The following is a 20,387-nucleotide window of genomic DNA, read 5'->3' as shown; positions in this document are numbered from 1 at the left end:
AATCTCTAAAAATGCCTAATAGCAAAGTGTTCTCAAATTTGACTGTTCAAATCACTTGGATAGCTTATTGAAAATTAAAATATCAAATTTCACTTTCAGAGACTGATTTACTAAACCTCCAATCAAGTCATAGAATGTATCCTTTTTCACTCAGATGAATAAATCTAGCTTCATTTGAGAAGTACTGATCTAGAGTCTGTAGTCCCCAATAATAACAAGTTCCAACCAAGTCCTCTGCTCTAACTTGGGACTTCTGCTCTCCATTTCTAAGTAAACTCAACCGACCTGATTAATTTGATAGTTTGGAATGGACTTGCCTTATTTGCCCACAAAGCCTTTCTTGGTGAAGAGTTTATTTAAGGAATAAATAGACCTTGTTTCTAATCTCAAGTAATTAATTAGCTCTATGGCCTTAAAACATGTCACCTCACTACTGTACACCTTAATGTCTGAGGAGTCAAATGTGTTGGATAGGAGAGAGTCACAGATCTCCTTCCTTTACAGCCAACCAAAGAGAGCATGGTTATGACAAGCACACATACTCCTCTTCACCAGGGGGAGAAGCTGTTTCAGAGGGAACTGTGCATCTGAGTCTATTATGATGCAGGATCAATGAAAGGGGAAAAAAAGTGGAAGCTGAAAGGTCCGGGAAGAAGGATGTTGCACTGGAGCTTGTAAACTCCTGGGGGCGAGAAGTCTGTCCGTCCTGTTCACAGCTTTAACCACAGTGTCTACCCTCAAATCTGGCATAAGCTCAGGATATATTTGTTGAATAAATGAGGCTAATTTGTTTTAAAATTTCTGTAGCTGCTATGAATAGTTTAAAAATAAGAGATTTCTCCCTTCAGTTAAAGTTTGATTCCAAGAGGAGGTAGCTACAATCATGCTAATAAATTTACTATGGAGAAATAAAAACATCTGAGAGCCTCATTATAAAGTTGTCATCCAGAAATTTTAAAAAATGATCAAAATGGGTACTGGAAGGTAATTCAGGGAAAATTACTTAATTATGATTTTATACAGTATCAATTCTAACTTCCCAAATTAATAATAGCATAAACTTGGAATTAAGTTTCTTAAATTTTAATTTGTCATTTTTGTCAATTAATTAGTGAGTCACTATTTATTAAACACTAAATGCCAGAGTTTTAGAAGAAAATGTCTTTGTTCTGTTAGTGTAAATTAAGGCTCCAGTTTAGTACCCAGTTGTTGTTTGAATGGACAAGCAAAGTTCTACCTGGCCAATGTCTATATATGGACAGGCTGTGTCCTGCACGAGAACGTCCGGAAAAGAGAGGGGGTGGACACAGGGTTGACAGTATCCTGGTCTTGTACCCAGGCACAAAGCTGTGTCCTTTAAAGATAACGACACCAAGCATCACTGCCGGGCTTGCTGGGAGGGCTTCTGTGATGGCTGTTCATCCAAGAGCTGGCGAGTGCCTGAGCGAGGCTGGGGTCCTCTGCCCCTGCGGGTGTGTGACAACTGCTAGGAAGCCAGGAATGTCCAGTTAGATGTTTCTGAGACACAGAGGGATGATGAAGGGCGGGACGGTGATTGCTCAGAAGGTGGGCGAGGCTGTGCAGAGCACTTTGGGAGCCGTGGTGACAGCCATTGACATACCACTAGGTCTGGTCAAGGATGCGGCCAGGCTGGCACCCTGGGTACCCGACCACGAGACCTTGGCGGCCGCACCTGCAGGAAGGACTTAAGCACCAAGCTCTCCAAGCACCGCTGCCGGGCCTACGGACAGGGCTTCTGGGACGAGCGCTCCCACGACTGCCGGTCTGTCCCTTCTGGATGCTGGGACCATCCTGTCCGGGTCTGCTTCAACTGCAATAAAAAGCCCCGTGATCTTTAATCCTGAAAAGAGAGGGGGCGGGGGGGGGGGGGGGGAGGAAGAAAGTTTACCTTTTTCTAATTTAGCCTAACAATAGCCCTGGTCTTTATGGGTGTTTTTATATACTTCAGCGTCTGGCCTGAGAAGAATCAGTTTATTTGCAATGTACATCCTAACAGAAGGTAAAAGGCAAGAAAGAGCATAAAGTTAAAAAACAAAGCAAAAAAAAACCTTCTTAATATATTTTTAAATAAAGTCAAAGATTAAGAGACTTATTTTATAATACTAATTGTTGTGTTTCACAAACAATAAAAGATTGGTAAAGGGTCAAATAATTGAACTTTAGGATATTTTTAGTACAACAAAAATACATTTGGGGAAAATGGCTTTTCTTTCAAATTCTTTTTGGCATGAAATAAAAAGCTGAATTATGTTTTCATATGCAAATAAATGTGAATGGATAATAGCTAAACTTTTATTTATTAAAAAGATAAAAAAGAGTTCCAGACTTGTTATGGTACAAATATAAAAATATAAACTAGAATTTTGTTGACATTTTATTATGGTCACTTAGTGATTATATTTTTCTTGGAAAACAGAAACTTATTCAAAAGAAAACAGAAATGGAAATATCTAGGTAGAATTTAACAAGCATATTTGAAAAGGTAATGCTTTAAAAAGCATTCAAACAATTCTTTATTCAATTACTGAGATGTATATATAAAAGATGAGAGTTTATTAAAATATTAAATTTGAGAATTTATATATTAGCACATTAATAAAAATACAAAATTGAAAATTACATTCTTAGGAATATTATGTTCATTTTCTTCATCCACCAAAAGATTCTACTTAAATGTTTTTAGCCATTATTTATATAAAATTTCAAATATGGAATTTCACCATCTAAAAAAACAAGTACGTTATCAATGTTGCCTTCTTAGCAAGAGACACACAGGAATTGAATGACAAGGTCACAGACTTTAGAGTTAATGTGTAAATTATATTGTAAATATTTTTATTGTCTCTAAAGTGGACACCTGAAACAGACATTTCCATACAGTATAACAATTCTTAATGGAATTTGCATTAAAATCTATGTTGATTAGAAGCATTCAGGGTCTAAATGGATGGGGACTGGAGATGTAAGGACTGGATTTACTACTTTTTCAGTTATGTTGAGATAAAATTGACAAAATTAAAAGATAAAGTATACAAAATGATGATTTGACATGTATACATTCAAGTACCAGTTTATGTTAGTGCTTTTTTTTTATATTTCACAAATCCATTTTTCCCATTCCAACTAATATCGTTTTCACCTAGGCATTTTTGTTTGTTTTTTTTCTCACAAGAGTCCTAAGAGACAAAAGGGAGGGATAATCCCTCCAGGCTGCCACAGGTAGCGAAGATGAGCTTCAACACCTCAGATTCTGTGTTGCTTCAGGGAGGACTGGGGACTTCCTCTAGATACCTGAGCTCATACCAAAACTTGTGAAATGTAACCTGAGCTGGGGCTTAAAAATCTGTAGCAAAGTATGTCTAGTCCATCTTATTAAAAAAGAAAGAATTCTTCGCCTGCTAATTTATTCACTCATGAATCAAATTATTTTGACATTTAATAAGGCTTTGTGCTAAAACTGGGGATACAATTTTGAGTAAGAAAGACAAAATTCCTGTCCTCATAAAATTTGTACATTCTAGTGATGAAATGATAGCTTATAAGCATGTAAACAAATAAATGACTATACAGTTTCAAGTTATGCTGTGTGCTATGCCAGTGCCCACCAGCCAAAGGCGAGCGGGAGCTCGCTCACAGTAGGGTGGGTTTACTGGTACTGGAGATCTCAGTCTGGGAAATCATGGGGCCTCTTAATTACAGGGTGCAAATAGAGGCCTTACAGAGAATTCAGGCTTGTGTTAAAAGACTTGGAGAATATTCCAGAAGTGTGGTTTTGTTCCGGCTTGGATGTTTTAAAACTGTGAAGACAATTCTAGGATTATTGTTTTTATGCAAGAGGTGGGAGAATAAAGCGAAGTAAAGCAGTAGGGAAGAAGCAGCGGTCACTCAAATTATGTGGGAAAGGAGGATATTTAATCATTTTTGTGGTTGGCATTGTTCTTGCTTTGTTTTTGCTCAGACACGATTACAAAGTGGTCCTGTTTACTGTCTTTTGCTGTCGTTGTTAGAATGATCCTGTCAGAAGTTTCAGTTCAATGAAATTGTTTATGTTTAACAGGAGAACACCGCAGCCTAGCTGTTGATGTCACGCCAGCTCTCAGATGAAGATTGTCAATGGCCGCTTTTTTTTTAATATGAAAAAAATAAAGAAAATTAAATGGTTATCTTGCCTCAGAGGTAAATATTAATCAAGACAGGATTTTTTTTAAAAAGGCCTCAGTCGACTGAGGGAGGAGTGTAGAGGTGGGAAGAGGGAGAAAAAGAAGCGGCAATTGCAATACCATAAACAACAAAATAAAATAAAAATTGAAAAAAGAGAAAGGCCTCATGGTACATACATACATGTGCAGATATCTAAATGATGTGAAGAAGTAAACCATGAAAAGTCCTGGAGAAGATGGTAACAATGAAAATAATTGTTGCTATGTTGTATCAGTGAGGCTGAAAAATGCAGTATCTTAAATATTAAAAATGCATTTCTCTATCAAGCAACAGTCTGGTTGGTCCAGGCAGCTTAGTAGCACAAAGTACCTAACAGCCTTAGCTGTGTTGATCAGTGCTAACCTCAAAAGAACAGTATCCATTTGTGTGGTTAAAATAAATTCACATTTAAGACAAAAAATTAGAAAAAAAGTCAAAATTCAGGAAAGATGGTTTCTCTTTAGGTTATAAAAGAACCATGTGTTATACACTTTCCTTTTTCCACTCAATATCTGATTAGCTTCAATTGTCCTTCTGGGTGACCAGGGAAGCTGGAAAGGCAGCCTCTAACGGGGTGTCCTCTGTGCTCAGGAGAAAGGGATTTTCTGCCTGAGAGCCTTCCAGAAAAGAGGTTTCAGCAGCTGTGATGGCTAAAACAAGCAGAAACAAGCTGGATGCATTAGAGGAATAACAAGAGGTCAGTGTGACTGGAGGAGAGTGGGTGAAATTAAATAGAGAAGTAAGCAAACACCAGATTTCTTGAGACTGCCTAAGACAATTTGGGTTTTATTCTAAGGACAATGGAAAGACATTGTGGGATTTTGAGGCAAGGAATACGGCCTCATATAATTTTAAAAATGTATTCTGCTATGTGAATATAGATGGATAAAAATGATAACAGAGGGAGCAGCTAGGAAGAAATTGCCATCGTCCCCAGAAGAGAACTGTGGCTTAGGGCGGAATTAGTTGGGCTCTCGCTAGGTAGTTGGTTAAAGCATCGTCCCGATACCCAGGTTTGCAAACCAATTCCTGTCAGGGCATGTACAAGAATCAACCAATGAATGCATAAATAATTGAAACAACAAATTAATTGATGTTTCTCTCTCCCTCTCCCCTTCTCTCTTTTCCAAAAATCAATAAAAAAAAAAAAGTAGGTGGACTTGAGATGTATTTTGAGTGCAAAACTAATAGAAGTTTTTAATGGAAAAAATGGCAGATGTGCATTAAAGGGAGGAGTTAAGAATGACTACTCCATTTTCAGCCTGAGCAGAGTGGGGGAACATCTACTGACATGAGGAAGTGAAGGAGAGAACTTCAGAAAAGAATAGACTGTTTCTCTAATTGAAATGAACAGTTCCTCCTTTGAAATGGAAGATAGAGGGGTAAATGCAATTCAGTAAGGAAAAGATATAATTTTTTCCTTATTGCTTTTAATTTTTAGTGAAATAATTAGAAAGTCATCTGATGTGAGGAGAATGACTAGTGTTGCAATTCAAGAAAGGAGGGAAGGTATAAAATGAACTTCAGTGAGAATTAGAAGTGAATTTATTAGGCAAATGAAGTAGGAGTGCTCAGCAGCACTAAAGACCCACCGGAGACTTGCGATCACACAGATTTTAAGTGTGACTTTTCAACAGCAGTAAGTGCTTCCCTCCAGCTATGTTCAGTTTCTCAGGTAACTGAGAACATTGGGGGAAATTTCAGTTTAATAGTATTTTCACAGGCTTACATAATTCAGAACAGAAAGTTGAAGGTCACAGGGAGCGATTTCAATCTGGTCTATAGAATCTAGGTCAAGTGAAGAGCAAAGTGCAGGCTTGAGTAGAAAGTGAAGGGTAAGAATAAAAAGTGGGCACAATGGATTAAATGGGATCATAAATGTTGGACTGAGAGTGTAAGATTATATGAACTGGAAAGAAAAGATGATGTTTAGAGAGTAGAGCGCTTAACATTGATATTTTGGAGACATTTAATTTATTGTTAGTGAAAAGTTCTGTGGCATAACCATGGAAACCATTGGATGAGATGGAATGCATACAATGTTTATTACTGGAAATGAAGATGTCAGGGACTGAGAAGGAAGATTATTGAATTGATCTTGCAGATATTTGTGGAAGTCCTCAAGGATAGTGGATGAAGCAAGGGATTACTTTGGAGATCAGCAGTTTTTCTAAACACAAAGGTGTAACGGGGCACAGCCAGGGCCCCCCCAAAGGGTATTTGTAACGGGGTCCAGAGATGGGGGTGTCCAAGAAAAATATATTCTCCCCTCCCAGGGCAGGCTGCCATGGGGGATGGAAGCCTGGAGCAGGGCCATTGAGAGTCATTTTTGTATGTCAATAACAGGATAGCTTCGTTCCTCATATGCAAAGAGGGTTATTTTGCATAACACCAAAGTTAATCAGAAAGGTTTCAAAGACTAATTACAGAACGTAAGGGAGAGGCAGGAGGAGAGACAGGGGTCTGCAGGAGAGACAAAGGGACACAGACTCTGGGGAACAGTGTGAAGACCACACAAGAAGAAAGAGGGGAGGAAGGACTCTTGCTAGTGGGCCATGAGAAGGTGCCACATGGTTATGGATTAAGAGCTGGAGATCGAGGCGACACAGTAGATGGTGCTGAGACCCGCGAGAGGCCTGCCTAGCCGAGCCCCGGACTTCTGTCCTTTTTCTTCTGAAGGACGGTACCCCTGACTGGCCTGACTGGCCTGACTGGGGAAAGGAGCGGAAGGCAGGATGGTGTGTGTGCTGGTGATTGTGTTAAAGGGATTTTGAGGTTTAAGGTTGACATTTAGCCATTAATCAAACCTGTGTAACTTTTGAATAAATAGTTCCTTTCCTTTTCCCCAAACTCTGCCATTAAAAGCCATAATTCCAAGGGCAGAGGGCAAAGGACCTACAACCGAGGGACCCCAGGGAAGGAGGGTGTCATCGTTTCGGTAATAGCATCTGGGCACCCCTTGACAGGTCCATTTGTTTGGTAACAAAGGTTTAATATGTGAAATTGTGTTATGCTCTGTAGTTTTTGGAGCAAAAAGTAAAAATGGTATAAAAGTGGCCATAATAACTGTTAAATATATGTTACGAATATGTTCCAGACAACACTTTTAAGCATTTTACATGTATCAGACTATTTTACCCTCTTCCGTATTTCATCATTTCCCACATTTTTTAATTGAGTAAACTGGTTAAATAAGTTGACCAGGGTTGCTAGTGATTAGTGAAGCTGAATCTGGGCACTCCAGTCACTATTAGTTTCCTTCTTAGGATCAATGATTTGGATGCTTTTTAATATTGAAGCTGTAAGATGGTAAAAGATGTTGGGGTGGTGGTAGTGAGAAGGCATGATTTTAACAGGAAAACTCAGAGATCATTTGGCTGCTCTTACTACTACTGAGTGGGGTTTAGCCTAAGGGACAGGCAAACCCATCTAAAGGACAGGGAGTTCTGAAGGCTTCTTAATTCCAGAACAACTCACACCCTAATATTGCCTTTCATAGACGCCACGGACTAGGTTGCAGTCCTGTGAGGAGAGGTCTTCTAAGGCGCTTGTAAGAGTGAGAGTCTAAGATGCCAGTACTATTGGAGAAATGTAAGGACTGTGAGAATTTATGAGTCCTACCACAAATACGGTCTCAAACAAAATTTATGATGAGTTTTTTCAAGTATTTTTTTGGCCTCAAAAATTCCCCCAAAACTGGAAAAAATATCAGTCACGTAGTCTTCAATGAAGTTGAAAATACAACTATCATTTACTAAATTATAGTGGGGGGAAAGCCAATAAATGGTAAACTTCTAGTGGAAGTAAATCTTAAGAGAAACCTGTGGTTCTGATGGCTTATTGTCTCTTTATTGGATATTAATTTCATTTAACAGGAAAGAAACCAATTCATTTGAAAGTCATTTATTAAGATAGGCATAATTATCAGTAGTTCATTAATTATTCTTTTAAGATGATCCTATTTTATCACTCTTACATCCAATACCTGAGAGACTCAGGAGTTGAGTCTTGGGGGAAAAAAACACATTTCTCTTGATTTAAAAAAAATCAGTCAAATGATAAATTACTTTTCTGAGTTAATGATATGTAAGCTAGACTTTACCATAAGACCCACTTATAAACTTGTATAATTTGGTTTAAAATGTCAAACATTTTGACTTTTTAAACAACCCATTAAATTCTTAGCAAAATTACGAAATGTTCTATATGTGATGTAATTAATATCTACTCCATTTATACACAACACATCATGCTCAACATGTAGATTTATTTTAAAATATTTAGTCCAATTTCCATTAATGCAGAAAAATTACATCCAATAAACCACAATTGTACAAGAGACAAAATAATTGTGTTCTAACAATTTCCACAGATATAATTTGATGTTTAATTTAAAAGTGATAAGTCACAATCACATGAAAATAAAATATTTATCCTCTCAGTAGTAGTAAGAACCTCTTTTGAGTATGTAGGGTCTTCTGGGTTTATTCGAATAAAGCTGCCGTTTCAGAATGTAAGGAATTTTTCTCTTTATAACTTCTTCTTTTTCACTTTTTTCATTTCCATTATCAAGAACATCTTCCTGAATTAACTGAAAGATAGACAGAATATTAATAAAACTAACAAGCGTAAAGTCTTCCATTTCAGAGTATTTTTCTACATCTTAATTGCTATTCAGACAGTAAAACATGTAAATGAGATGTAGGAGGTTCAAGGCAATTAATCATGTCTGGGGTTTTTTTTGTTTGTTTGTTTGTTTGTTTTTTGTCCAAGAACAGATGGCTCTCAAGTGGCTGAGAAAGAATGAGAACATGATTTTTCCTGATTCCCTATTCAGTGTACTTCCTAGTTCATCAAGCTAGCCTCTTCAATATGTCAAGACCATACAATAATACCTCCAACTGAAAGAACATACCTAATAGAACTTTGAGTATTTTTCAGGCTTCAATCATGTTAGACCAAAATGTTATAGAAATATATCATAAATCACAACAAATGGTTTTGAATCTAGTAAACCAAATTCAAAGATCAATAAGATTTTTGTTCAGTTATTCATGATGACTTAAATCCATTCCAAAGATCCATTATTCAATTATAGAGAAAATACCAACTAACACACTTAGTCATAGAAATTAACATATGTAATAGTTCTGTTTAAAAAATAGTAAAGATCTCTTTAGATCGGGATGCTTAATAATTAAAAGCAAGTTCAGATACAATAACTAAAGCAGTTACTCTCCAGGTAGAATATTGCCTAAAGATCTCATGAAGTATGTTCCATTCTAAAATTAGTTTCAAACATGTTTCCTAATAACCCTGCTCTTATTTGAAACTTTGAGCTAGTATAAAATATTTAAGAGCTCTTTGTAGAGTTTTGTACATCATTTACATAAAATTTTAAAAAATTAATGTTTAAGATAAGAATTGCACTCATATTGGCAATTGACTTCTAAACTTTGAATACTACACCAATACTGACAGAAGACTAAGTTTTTAGTTATAATGTATATCATTGAATTCATGAGTACAGGTAGTACTTTATTTCAACCTACAACTATTCAATTTTAGAGGATGAAAAAATCTACTGTCAGACAACCTTGTTTCTTAATCTTGTTTCTCCTTGCATACAGTCTGTAATTACTTGTACCATGCTCTGAATATTATCATGCTATTATAAATCACTCAGTAACATTTAAAATGGCAAAAGCTCTAATACTGTGTGCACCTGATTTGTCTGTATAATACTTTATTGAGGTTTTTTCCCATAGATATATAAAATATAATTGAAATTTCCCTATTTACAGTTAGTATCCTTCAAATGCTAATGAGTTAAGCAATATTTTAAAGACTAAATCATTTAGTAGGAATTGGAGTTATGGGATAATTAGTTCAACACATCAAATTATAACTAACTTCATGGTTATTTACCTAGAACATCTTTTGTGTGCAAGTTAGGATAAACACTAGAAGTTGTTCTGTCTTTCCTTTTTTCCACAGGGCATCTGTGATAGTTACAGAGATTTTTATATTAACAGGGAAGGCACCCTCAGATCCCTAGAGCTGATGTAAGAATATTATGCAAATAACTCTTAGAGGTTTATCTGAATAAAAAATGTTTCTCTTGTTGGGAAAATATTTAAATTTTATTTCCTTTAAACCATCTGTCATTCTCCCAAACAAGCAGGACATTCCCAAACCAAAGGTGGTGAGTTACCAGTGTAGTATTTCTTAAAACAGTTTCATTTAGTGTTTCAATGTAGTTCTATATAATAAAACTTGGCTGTCTTCACTGTGGTAGCTCAGGTTTAGCTGCCATGGATGCCTAAAATCCATACATTCAATTGAAATAGGAATATGTATGTATATATTTCTATTATATATATGTATGTATATATTCCTATTATATATACATATGTGTGTGTGTGTGTATATATATATAAACATATACCACTATCATTCTAGTTTTATTTGCCTAACATATTCAAATACTAATAGAATCTTTTTGTGTTTTGTGTTTGTTTATATATAAACACACATGACTTAGTGCTTCTAAGAAAACAGTTTAATTTCCCTAAATTTCTTAGGCACTGCTACCACAATGACCACCAAAAGTTGCCTAAACATGTATTCAAGTCATTTTAGCATTTGGATCAAAATCTGCCTTAAGGTATATCCACCTTTTACAATTGAAGAAAAAATATTTTGCTCAACTCTAAGCATCTGAAGGACATTTTGAAGATCTGAGGGAATATTAACCCCAACACATGGTTTATTCTTCTTTAATATTTATGTCTTCCTGTTTTGATATTGATCAGAATTTAAAAATGTTACAAATAAGAGATAACAATAATTATATTCATGTTTTGTTTTTGTTTTACCTCCCAGTGCTGAAAGGTCCTCCTGCGACAGATACTTCGGATCTGGTATATTGTCAACATTGCTTCCAAGCTAAAGTCATCTAAGCCAGTGGGAAATTTCCTTCTTGTAATAAGGGGCTCTCCTGTTTCCTCAGCTTGGTTGTTCAGGTTATTTATAAGACTGCAAAGATTCAGCAGGATCATTTTCCAAGAGGGAACACTTGGTTTACTGATCTGAAACATAAAAAAAGAAAAAAAAAAGATATTGCATTTAAAATTTAAATGAATATAAAATAAATTTTTATTGTGGTAAGCCATTATATTTTAGGGTTTAACTGTTACTGTACCCTAAGTACACTGTCATTAATTTAGTAACTTCACATCACAAAGTTGAATAGTGCCAATACCTCATATTATCTTTTAAAAAAATAGAGTCAGGCATACCATACACACATACATGAGCAAAGCAAGAAAGAAAAAATAAATGGCAAGAAGTAGAAATATATAAATATATATGTATATCACAAACAGATGAAAATAGTAAATATACCATTCTTTTTTTAAATTTTTGTATCCTCACCCGAGGACATTTTTTCTTCATTGCTTTCAGAGGGAGAAAGAGAAACACTGTCATGAGAGAAAGCCATCAGTTGGTTGCCTCCCATATGCACCTGGACAGGTGTGGTTGTGTCTGGGCCCAAGTGGGGGTTGGGGGATCAGGAATCAATCTTTTCAATTACAGAACAACACTCCAGTCAACCGAGCCACATCGGTCATGGTGCCATTCTCTCCTAATTATACTTAAGCTTGGTGTCTAATGGAGCAGGGACTAAGATGTTACTAAGAGATATGGACAACAAGAGTAGTGAGAGACCACTAGTCTAGTTCACACTTGAAGAGTTGTCATGGCGAGCATCACAGCTCACCAATATATTTGCAAATTCTAATATTCTCTAGATCTTGTCTGATGTGCCAACAATAATCAATGAGAAAAGATAAGAACATAGGAGAACTTCAATGTGAAATAATTAGTAAAAATTAACAAACATTTCAAAGGCATAGATGAAAGTAAGCACAAATTTTTCCTAAAGGAGAAAATTTGCAAAGCAATGATGGGAATGCTCAGTAACAATAGTGTCAGGTGTAAGTTTTCTCTATTATCCAAATGTAATCCAATTGCAAATTAACTTTCAATCTGGAAAATATAGAGACTGGGATTTAGAAGAGGCAATTTGTCAAAATAATTATAAAGTTAATTTGGAAGTATGAATGTATGGGCATAACCAAAAAGGTTTAGAAAAATAAAAAAAGTAATGAACTTTTTTTTTACCAGTTATTAACTTTTTTTAAATTTCAGGAATTAAAGGAGTTGATGGAGCATTAAAAAAACACAAAAATAAACAGAAGAGACTATAATGTTCAATAATGGATCCAAATATATATGAGGGTTTGCATAGAGCAAAGTTTGCATTTGAAATCCTTGAGACAGTTGACTATGAGGAAATCTGCATATATATCTAGTTATGACTTTTCTTGACATAGTCTAACAATATCCAGATGAGTTAAATATAAATAAAAAGTTAACAGTGTGTCAATATATAATATGTACAAACTTGGAAAGGTATTATTAAACCAATATCTAAACCAGAATCCATAAATAAGAAGATAATTTAAGTACAAAAATAAATATATTATCTCTCTAGGAAATTATCCTGAATTAAAATCAAAGCAAGCTACAGTATAAAAGCTGATACAATATGTTAGTACTCTTAACAAAGGTGGAACTCTTAAAAAAATAACAAAACAGGTGGATATACCCCAATTTAAAAAAAACTTAAAATATTTAACCTTGGATACTAATGTGAGCAAACGTCACAGAATCACATGTGAAAGAAATATGAAGAATGATGTTCACCTAGGTTACCATTAGATCAGATTTTAAAAAATACAAGTACATGCAATGGTTTCTGGAGACAGACACTTCCTTTCATAAATATTTCTTGGTCTGGGTGTAGATTAGTACAACTTCTTGATGGATGTTTTGGAGATAGGTATTAAAATTATAAATGTCCATACCTTCGATTAAGATTTTTATCCTAGGGGCGGGTAAATCTGTGAGTACAAAAACATTCACTATAATGTTTTCAACGGTCTGGGAATTCTTTCAGCTATGTTCCCTGAATATGATTATCCAGTCATTGCTTGAATTTCTCTGCTATGAAAACTTAGAGGCAACATGCTCCATTGTGCGACCACAGCACCTTATATTCTGCCAATTACTGGGACACTATAATTTTACATTTGGGAAGCTCTTTAGAGATCATCTAATTAAGCTTTTTCTATAGTGTATTTCTTTTTTTTTATTGTTCCAATACATTTGTCTCCATTTTCCCCACCACCTCCCACCCTCAGTCCTTCTGCACTTTTGCTTTGTCCACAGGTCCTTTATATATGTTCCTTGACTTGACCCTTCCCCTTCTTTTCCCCCTTACCCTTCTTCCTCCTCCCATCTGGTTACTGGCAGTTTATTTTTTCTTACAATGTTGCTGGTTATATTTTTCTTGTTTTTTTGTAGATTAGGTTCCATTTACAGATGAGATCATATGGTATTTGTCTTTCACCCTGGCTTATTTCGCTTATGTCTTAGAACACTAGTTCTGCACTCACGGTTTTTAAAAAGGAATTCCATTGTCAAGTAAATTGGAAAACTTCAGTTTGAAGGAAAGTAAAAGTCTTCCTGAATTTAATTATCCTCTGCACTTTTGACTTGAAAATATTTGTTATAACTTTTCAATAGTACCAATAAAGTATCCAATGTTCTCCAAACTAATTTGATCACAGAAGGCTTTATTCGTAAAGTATCTGCCAGGACTAGTGTTGTCATTTTTTTTGGCGGGGGGAGGGGAGGGATGAGGAAACAGTTAATCGTCTTTTGCCAATTAAAATAGTCAATACATCACTCAACACTATTGTTTAATGTCACATTAACTAACCCCTGTTATACCTAGGAAACACAGCAGAGAAAGTACTCTTGACCAAAGGATGTCTAAGTAAACATGTGTTTGAGAACATTTAGTATAAGGTTTAAACTACTTCACTCCGGAAATGGACAAGGGCTCTCTCCTTAACCTAATCTGAGTCAGGCCCCTCTGAGCCCTTGGCTTTTGTCTTTGGTCTGCTTAGTCCAGTTTTAGCACAAATCCTGCTGAGTCAATATAGCGAAAATTCCTCACCCATGGCATCTGATCACCCTAGATATATCTGATATTTAACCAGATTTCCACCCGCAATATCAGAATACTGTAGAGCCATTGAGGAAAAATTGTCTTACCCTTAATGTTTCCTCTTAGTAATTTTTTATCCACTCACCCCCACCCTGCTCCTTGGCTATAAATCCACGTTTATCATTGGGTTCAGGGTTGAGTCCAGTCTCTACAAAACCCCTGTTGTAATAAGTCCTCTTGAATAAACTCTATCTTTAACAAATGTCATGAATAATTTTTCTTTAGGAATAAACAATGTTACTTATTAAATCATTTTATATAAATGTTTATAATAGACCTAAGCCTATAAATAAAAAATTTTGAATAATGTTTCTTCTTGTTTTTTGAGATAAGGAGAATTAGAATATTTACAGTTCCTACTTACCAGTATTTGATTTAACCTTCTAATACTAAATAAAATCCTGATTAGATTTCTGTTTCTTCAATTAAATGGAACCTAATCTATATGACTAATACTACCTATAATATACTGAACTTAGATGAGTTCAACGAATGGTGAATTTAAGCATTTCACTAAATTTAGCATAATTAAAATCATCTGTGGTGGAACCCTGAAGTTTTTACAGGTGAATGCAAAAGGGGAAGGCTGTTCACGAATCCTAGATTTCCATTTTTAGTTCATAAATATTTATTAAATTTTTATTGCATAAAATGCATTGATTTTTGATCACAGAAAATTATAACATTTTAGCAATTTTTTGAAAGTCTGAAGTAAACATACTGTACCTGGTTCTCTTTCTTAATAAGAGTATACCAAAACACTAACAAACATAATTCTACATATATAGTAAAGACTGTTGTACCTAAAACATGCTTATCCAAACCTGAGATGGCAAGACCTGAGTTGGAACTTCTAGGCAGGAGCTTGGGACACTTAACCTCCTTGCCATGACATCTGTTGAGTCCTCAGCCTTGGTGTCCCAGTGTTCTAACAGTGATTGCAGCAGGTGGCTGTCTCACCTCAAAATGTACTTTTCTTTAAGAAACCTCTTTTGGCTAGGAACTCTGTTCTCTAACTCTACGTTTAGATACACACTGGGTAAATAAAGATAGTGTGGTATCATGGTAATCAGGTGTATTCTAATTAAGTTTTATTCCTAGGTACAGGTGAGAGTCTAGGAACCATGTTTTTAAGACCCCAGGAGAATAACAGTATAACAAGTTTTACTTGATTCAGTAAAAACAATGAACAGGCACAGGTAACACTCTAATAATAGGAAGAATTTAAAACCAGGAATGAATTTAATGTAAAAGTCTGGGAGATCATGAATTCCAACCACAGCATTTAAAAATTAAAAAATAAAAAAGGCAACCACTGGCAACTACCCACTTGGTTAAGAGCAAATAGTTCGTAAGTCACAGTTGCAGGATTAAATCTCAAAGATTCTGTTTGCCAATCTATGGCTCTTTACACTCTAACAAATGTCTTCCATGGATTGTCATGAACTTTCATTTTTAATTTAGGAACTCCATTTTACTTTCCCCAATATAATGAAAAAGGCAAAATATGTCACTTAATTCTCATTTATGCATTTAATTGGAGGCCAGTATACCTTTCATCATGTGCAATTTGATAGGAATGGAAACAGGATTCCTTTAAATACATGAACATGCCCCCATAAATAATATGTGACTTTTAATTAAAATTACAATATACTGATTGATAGTCACTATAATTTTTTTCCCTGTCACATCAACACACTTAACTGCTTTGAACTTAAGGAAGTTTCCTGAAAAAGGAAATGCCTCCCTATGAACTTTTCAGCCTTTATGGAAAATTATTACTATAGGACAAGGACACAATGTTTATAATGAGAGTTCCTATGTTTTTCAATCCTTGGTTTAAAAAAAAAAACAACTTACCTTTGATGTGTGCACATTGGTCAATAAATCTGTTTCTAACGCTTTCATTTCCTCTTCTGAATCTGAGTAAAATCAAAACCATATGTTTACTATATAACCACATATCATATAATTACATTTTAACCTGCAGGTTTTATATTAATCTAAAAAATGGCCTCAGAAGCATGTTGTCTTTTCTATGTATGCATCCTACTTAAAATAGTATTCAGAAAAAAATTATAGTTTTATTTTAGACTGAGAAGAAACCAGAATAATCAAAGCACTTATAAGAAAATAAACACCTGATTATATGCCAAAAGAGCTATTGATGATTTGAAGTTGTTTATTCTCTAAATCTCAGAATTAAAAAAGCGATTGTATGATATAGTAGAAATGTCATCAAATATGTTGGTTAATTTTCTCCAGCAATAATTTACATATATAGAATATATGCATGTTGATATTTAAAAAACAACATAATGAAAAGGTATTTACAGAGACTTAAGACAAAAAAAGAATTGCTTACTGATAATTTTAAAATAAGAAAGACTTTAAAATCTACTTGAGATACTATTTTACAAAACATACATTGTAAGGTTTGTTTTTCTACTTTAAACAAGAATTTGAATTACGTGTACTTAGCAATTTTATCATAGCCCATTAAGGAAATTGTTTAAACAAAAGTGATGTCCATTAATACCTGTACAATAACATTAAAATGAATTTCTGATTTTTAAAAAGAATATCCTTTCCAGTTTCCACTAATAAATATTCTAGAGAGAAAAACTTTAAACTACTATAATGCAATAAAAATAGAGAACACTACATACAATAAAGTGATTTAATTTAAACTCACTAACCTAGATGTCCTAAATCAAAGATGTTAAAATGACACTGCCTTCCTTGCACTTTACACACTGATTAAAAGGAAGTGTGACACTTGGAGAAACCATTTGTTAAATTGTATCTTGGAACTAAAATGCACCAGAGATCATTTTTTACTATTTTTTTAGGGGCCCAATCTTTTTCACAAGGAGTCACAAATTCCTTTAGCCATTTATTTAAAAAAGTATACCAAAATCAACATAAATTTTGGTTTATCAGAGCAAAGAGTTTCAAAACTTAATAAACAAAGTATTTAATTAATAACTCAGTTTTTCTCACATGCTCTAAGTATACTTCTGCATAATGGTAGACAATTTGGTATTTATCTCATAAAAGATGTGCAAATTTAGAAGTTCAAGGTCTGTTTAATGGTCAAAAGAATTAAAATTTTTAATTAACATTATGTCTTCTAGATTTACTTTTATAATTTAAATGAAATCATAGGAGGAGTTTAAATTAAACATTTCAATGTCATTTATAAGATAACAAAGTATAAAACAGGTTAAGTCATTTTCCTGCACTTATTCTGTTTTTTTTATTTTGATGTGATCATTTGATTATTTAATTATTTAAATCATTAATTGAAGTATATTACAATCATATTTCTTATTCCTCTTAAATTTAAATTTAATTTTTAAGATGAATTATTAATAGATATTTAGCAATAAATGGCTGCTCCGTAATTATCACATGCAAATCACTCCATATAAATAATTTTCTTTAGAGAAGAATGCTAATTTTCTAAATACATTTTGTATCAACTTAAATGGCATGCAAAAAAATAATAGGATGTCTATTATTTTTCACATAGATTTGTAAAATGTATTCTTAAAAGGGACTTGGAATATTTTTGTGTTTTTCTAGAAATAATTTTTTACAAATAATGCTTTATTCATTTATTCTTTAATCATCAGTTTTCAAATTGTTACCTTAACACACATGCAGTTAAAAAATAAACTAGGGAACAGAAAAGCCACTACCTCTTGAGAGAATAACTGAGAATGAGACAAAATATCTTGAAGGGAACGGATTTTAATTAAGCATTCGCACTTTGACAGGCACTGCATCTGTACTTCTCATTAGATAGTGGCCAGCCTAGTTTAAGTTTTAGCTGTTTTTTTTTCCTCTAGTAATTATATTCCAAAGGGGGACATGAAGTGTTTCATTCAAATCCCTTCTATTGCTTTACAGATTTAAAAACAAAAATTTTTCAGTTCTTGTAATCATAAAGACAGAGAAAGAAAATATTCAGCTTCTTCATATTAATAAAGAGCAAACCCAGAATAAGGGAGAATCTCTTCTCCCCGGATACATTAACATAAGTAGCAATACACTACAAAAAAGGAAAAAGAAATCACTTCAGGGAGTTGTGAAATGCAGCTGAGCTTACCTGAACACAGACTCCAGGAGCTGAAAGCCAGGAGCACCATGCATACCAGCTGGATTTTCATCCCTGCCATCATCTTGAGATTCTTAGGAAGCCAAGTTCATAAACGTCAGAGACACGCTGAAGGGAAACCTCTCTCTAATGCTTCCTCTTGCCTTCAGCTGATTTTGAAAGTGACTGAAGTATGAGAGTTGCTTTGGCCATTCCTTATATATATACATATGCAGGAGGATGATGTCATGAGAGTGTACAGGGATTATCTTTTCAGGATGGACCCTCCCTCCCCTCATCGCCATCCCTCCCCTCCTCTGCCCACTTCCTCCTCCCCTTTTCCTTTGCCCCTCTTCCATTTCTGAACCTCCACTGAAGGTGACGTCCTCCCTAATTTCAGCTACTGCTCCAGATTCCTGACACACAGAAGGAATCATTCAAAAGCAATACTATATAGAACATACTAGAAAAGAACTTCCAGTACAATTCTTTCCCCATTTCCTCTCATTCCTTGACTCTAAGAAGTTGTCGTTTTGATTTTATGAAACATGAGGTCTGTCATTGCTAATAAGCAACAACTCTAAATGAATGACTTGACACGAGTGATTCTTTAAGTTTGGCAAGTTCTTAAAGAGTTCGGGGTTCTTTTCTGATAACTCACACTTCTGAGTGTTTTGTGGTTTCAGGACTAATACAGATCTTAGATGAGACATGCTAAAAGAAGGAAGAAAATAAAAGATCAGAGAATCAGTTACAATATTGGGGCTAAACAAAAAACTTTACATAAAAAAATAAAAAATACTAGTAGGAAAATAGGACATTATTTCCTAACAAATTAAAGTTTTTATAATAAGTAATTGGGAGAATGACTTAATTGTATATGCTGACTTGATTGTCTTAGGAAAGCAATTTCATGGTTTTATGAAATTCACTATAAATTATGTGTTAACAGGTGAAAAATGTATTATTATATCACTGATTGCTGTTTTCTGACACTTTCCTCTTTCTCACTCTTAATGCTATATCCTATTCATTATATAATCCTCTTCTCACTGCTTTTCACTGTTGCATTACATTCGTTTCCCTGTTACAGTTATGAAAATGAAATTGCACTTCTGGAAATGAGACAATCACCACTCACCAAAGTCACATTTTTAAGAAAGTGTCTTCACATAATTTGTAGGTTACAATGATACTCATTCCCTAAGTTCTCAGAAGAAAGTTGCTCACAATGTCTTTTGGAGTGAAGTGATCCTCTTGCATTTGTATTAGGGATTTCGGGGTACCTGGAGTCATCTGCTGTTGGCAATGTCAATATTTGAAAGTAAAGCTTTGTGTCAGGCTTGTTCACTTCTTAGATATTATCAACCCTGTAGTAACAATCAAGAAAAGAAATCTAGATTGATTTCTACAGAAAGTTGACTTACATGGCATATGTCTATGACATTAACTTCTCCATTTTGCCTTAAGTAAATAAATTAATTTGAATCATTTAAAATTTATTTAAATGAGCAAGCAATCATTCATATAATTTAATGTTAAGAAACTTAACAATAGCTGATGCTTTTATTACCTTTGGTTTGCTTTACAAACTTTCATACAACACAATATTAAACATGACTCACTTGAGGAAAGTTTTATTTAGAGGCAACTTAGTAATTGGCAAAGAAATTTGAAATATATGTGCATTTTTCCTGTTTTGCCCACTAGGGGGCAAAATAGAAGTTTAAAAGGCTTTATTTTCACTTAACATCAGAGAATTATGATTTTGCTTAGTTTCTTCTTGCTATTAGAGCAGCTTTATGATAGAATACTTTTAAATCCACTTTTAAAAAATTATATATTCTTTGCATGACATGTAATTGGTTGTTTTGTCTTCTTTTGAATTGCAAATACAAAGATTTATCTTTTAAGATGTGT

General features: G+C 34.4%; 1 protein-coding gene across 1 annotated transcript; it reads right to left on the bottom strand.

The window, feature by feature from the left end:
• Window positions 1-8,659: 8,659 nt before the first annotated feature.
• Window positions 8,660-18,552, bottom strand: NTS (neurotensin). The gene is made up of 4 exons (XM_054579839.1): window positions 18,480-18,552; window positions 16,226-16,287; window positions 11,100-11,312; window positions 8,660-8,812 (listed from the first exon to the last, which is right to left on the bottom strand). Exons 1-4 carry the CDS (start codon window positions 18,550-18,552, stop codon window positions 8,660-8,662), a joined length of 501 nt encoding a protein of 166 aa, XP_054435814.1.
• Between the last annotated feature and the right edge of the window lie 1,835 nt (window positions 18,553-20,387).

The sequence above is a fragment of the Pteronotus mesoamericanus genome, unplaced genomic scaffold (genome assembly GCF_021234165.1).
Source record: "Pteronotus mesoamericanus isolate MK-2021 breed Mesoamerican mustached bat unplaced genomic scaffold, CSHL_Meso_final contig_56, whole genome shotgun sequence".
NCBI lineage: Eukaryota > Metazoa > Chordata > Mammalia > Chiroptera > Mormoopidae > Pteronotus > Pteronotus mesoamericanus.
The sequence above is the reverse complement of the archived record's forward strand: the minus strand, read 5'-3'. Positions and strand labels throughout refer to the sequence as shown.

Bases quoted from the DNA above. Each gene is read 5' to 3' on its own strand.
- NTS (XM_054579839.1), bottom strand. From the start codon at position 18,552: ATGATGGCAGGGATGAAAATCCAGCTGGTATGCATGGTGCTCCTGGCT. The intron at 16,288-18,479 runs GTAAGCTCAGCT...GATTTTACTCAG, and splicing joins CTCCTGGAGTCTGTGTTCAG to ATTCAGAAGAGGAAATGAAA. The intron at 8,813-11,099 runs GTAAAACAAAAA...TCTATCTTTCAG, and splicing joins GGACCTTTCAGCACTGGGAG to TTAATTCAGGAAGATGTTCT.